Source organism: Ziziphus jujuba, chromosome 10, assembly GCF_031755915.1.
Source record: "Ziziphus jujuba cultivar Dongzao chromosome 10, ASM3175591v1".
Lineage (NCBI taxonomy): Eukaryota > Viridiplantae > Streptophyta > Magnoliopsida > Rosales > Rhamnaceae > Ziziphus > Ziziphus jujuba.
In genome coordinates, this window is record NC_083388.1 from 20,392,456 (window position 1) to 20,395,874 (window position 3,419).

The 3,419-nt window shown below is 35.9% G+C and overlaps 1 protein-coding gene across 2 annotated transcripts; it reads right to left on the reverse strand.

Moving 5' to 3' along the window:
• Positions 1-409: 409 nt before the first annotated feature.
• Positions 410-2,791, reverse strand: LOC107411776 (F-box/kelch-repeat protein At3g23880). Of its 2 annotated transcripts, none has more exons than XR_007239373.2 (2): positions 1,386-2,791; positions 410-754 (listed from the first exon to the last, which is right to left on the reverse strand). XR_007239373.2 is itself a non-coding variant. In XM_016019433.3 (2 exons), the coding sequence occupies exon 1, from the start codon at positions 2,621-2,623 to the stop codon at positions 1,457-1,459; it is 1,167 nt and encodes a 388-aa protein (XP_015874919.2). In that variant the 5' UTR covers positions 2,624-2,791; the 3' UTR covers positions 410-754; positions 1,421-1,456. The 2 variants fall into 2 exon arrangements, 1 of the variants encoding a protein (XP_015874919.2); XM_016019433.3 differs by having other exon boundaries at positions 1,421-2,791.
• Between the last annotated feature and the right edge of the window lie 628 nt (positions 2,792-3,419).

A 3,419-nucleotide genomic window follows, 5' to 3' on the forward strand; every position in this document is an offset into this window, starting at 1 on the left:
AATATTTTATGAGAATAAGTTTTTGGCCCAATTCCAAGAAAGACAGCGGCTTTTGTTAGTCCTAACCAACAAATAACAAGACTTCAAGTTTTTAAAGGCTCTTTTATACAAGTTTTACCAATAAAGAGACTCTAGTTCCGCTTAAAAGCTTTTATGCATAGCTTCCTGCTTTTCTAGTAGCTATATGAGTGTCTTTGTCTTTCACGTAGACAGAGCAATGGAAAGTCTAATAATAGTTTGTTTGCGAGGAAATGCTATATGTTATAATATATACTTCATGTTTACTGTATGCTATGTTATTTCTAATATTATTCAATCTGAAATTTAATTCCAAACGCAATGTTGTGCTTCGTTATATTTCTACAATAAGACAATTGAACAAATTTGTTCAATCATCTGGTCAAACCTATCAATTAATAGCACTACATGGACTAGAAATTTTTCAAGTTTCATATGTTCATCTTTAACAGTGACATAAACTACCAAATAGATTTTAAAGTCGCCTCCTTAGTATGTAACATAAGGATTGAAGTTAACATAAACTAACCAAAATATAAAGTCCCCATTTTTTTATTGGGGCTTACAGACAAGCTAGAAAAATGTTAAAGGAAATGAACAAGTATATCTCACAAGTCATAAGAAAGAACTGCAAAAGCTCCGCTGCCTGCCACCAACAAAATATTCCATTGTCCACCATAAGAAAATCTAGCAGATGAAGAGAAGATCCAGGAGAACAGAGCATCTAAATGTAAATCTGCAATATCCAATAAGTATGATCAATATCAGGAAGCAAGGAATTCATGTAATCTACTACCACATTCAAAAAGATCACTGTGGGATTCCCAATTCTGCATCTGCTTTGCAAAGTTTAAGTTCGATAATCAAGGGGCAGACAGTTTCAACAAGGACTTTCTTATGGCATTAGCATGAAGTGGTGCTCAAATTTTAAGGGGCAGACAGGATTGTTTCTTCACATTTTTCACTGTGCCATTTCCTTTACCTTTCTCTTTACCCCTACCAATTTTTTGTTTTTTTCTTAAAAATACATCTATATTAACAATTAATTTCGATATAAATTTCATTCATTTCTCAAAAGGGTTCGAAGGAATTGAGAAAATAAAATGGTTCTATAGTTGCTCAAATCGAGCTATGCTTGACATTCTTCCCAAAACAAAAGAACAAATAACCAAGAATACTAAATGGCCAAAACGGTCTTAGGCCTACAATATTGTCTAAGAGCCAATTAGGGACACACAAAGAAACATAAACCAATTGATCCTTCAAAAGCAAATTAATATAAAGTACATAAATCAAAGACTTCCAAGTTTCATGTATCAAAAACACAGCACAAAAATAGGCACTATCAAAATGAAATGATCGCTTACAAAAACAAATAGTCATTCACATCTCACAACTCAACTTTGCAGGCTGCTTAAATCACATCATTCTTCCAGCATTAATTCTCACTGTTGATTTGTACTAGGCTCTCTTTATAACGAAAAATCCGCAATGTGAGTGAATCCCCAGAAATAGCAAGACTAGTATTTTGGTTGGTAGTGCAGTCATGGAAGAACAACTCTCGACCATTTGTTTGCCACAACACCAACCTGCTGTCCCAAAATCCCAGCGGAGGTGGAACATATTGAAGGGGTCCAATCGTAAATGATTTAGTCCATGACTCCACTACACCAGGTTCACGCAAAACCCATATATCCAAAAGTCTTCCCTCCTGAGATCTAGCTCCAGCATTAATAATAGCAAGGTATTCCTTATAAACCACCAAATGACTTACTTCCACACCATCGAAATATATAGAAATACTTTCAGGGAAAGGTGTCCTTATGATCATTTCGTTGCTGATGTCAAATGACAATATTTCATCTCGACCAAAATTCCAACCCCAAGTCCCATCATCCGCTTCATCTTGTACCACTTCCTTCTTAGACGCTGACCAGCTACACATCCCACCCACATATAAACCGGATGAGCATAACATTAAATCCATACTTTGAATTCCTGGAACCAATCTCCAAGAATCGGTGGTTAGACTATAGACCTGAAGCTGGAAGCTCATAGGATCATTTTGGGTACAAGCATAAGTCATGACTACTCTGTAGTCATCATTGTTGACATCAAAATAGAACCCAACATTCTGCATCTCAACATCTGCATCCCTCTCATTCCGCTGGATGTGGGAACGTGGGACAACCTTGGTCTCTCTAGTAGGAGGGTTCCAAAGAACCACATTGCCATTGGCCTCATTATACAGACAAACGACACCGTTACAAGATCCCTCGATTTCTGACCCCGGTGAGGCAGGTGGGGCTTGAATGAGTTTCACATCCAGTGGATTGTCATAAGGAAGTATAGAGGCCGACTCAAGATTAAAATCATAAGGAGACAGAATTTGGACAAGGAGATCAGGAGGGTTGGTGGAGTTGCAAACCTGGAGGTGTTTTTGAATGAAGAAACGGCGAGTGATGATAGAGCGCCATGACTTGCATACGCATTTGAACCTCAACAAAGAAATCACCGGAAGCCTCGCGAGGATTTCAATCTCCAACTCCTCGCTCAATATATTGTCCCTCCCCTTTGCTTTGGATTCAGCTTTTATCAGATCCATGAAATTAGTCGATTACCATTTTACCAACAAAACAGAGACGCAGAATTACAACACTGTATTGAATTCAATTCTCTAGCACATGGACAACTGATGAAAAAGAATAACCATCAGAAATGAGAGAGAGAAGCAAGTTTTGGGGATTTTCGTACAACAACTCGTGTAAAGATTTTGCGGGAATATAGAGATTTATTTATATATACAAAAATAAAAATAAATAAATAAATAAAAAGACGATGGGGAAGGGTAAATTTTAAATTTTGAAGATGGAATTTGCCAAAATGACATTTGCTTTTTTTATTTTTTTATTTTTTTTTAATGCAATTTACTATTACAATAAAAAATAATAAAAATAAAAGATTCATGGAATTCCCGGTTCTACTGCTTGTTCTGCATCTGCTTTGCAAAATTCAATTTCTAATGAATATCAAGGGGCAGAGAGTTTCAGGTTTCTTTATCTTTACCCCTTACAAGTTTTTCTTAAAAATGCATCTAAAATTAACAATTTTAATTTTTAAATAAAGTTCTTTCATTCCTCAAAAGGGTTCAAAGGAATTGAGGAAACAAGGGGGATCTATATTTTGCTTAACATTGATCCCAAAAGAAAAGGACTTATAACCAAGAATATTTGGATGGCTAAAATTGTCTTGGACGTGCAATATCCTAACATACTAAGCTACATAAACTGTGATCCATCATAAGCAGGTTTATATGAAGTTCATGTATATCAAAAGGGATGTACGAGAACCTAGGGGCCCAGCCACACTAGCTAAAAAAATATAGGAAATTTCATGTATAT

What these genes read in the sequence shown, in the direction of transcription:
- LOC107411776 (XM_016019433.3), bottom strand. Translation starts at nt 2,623, where the DNA reads ATGGATCTGATAAAAGCTGAATCCAAAGCAAAGGGGAGGGACAATATA.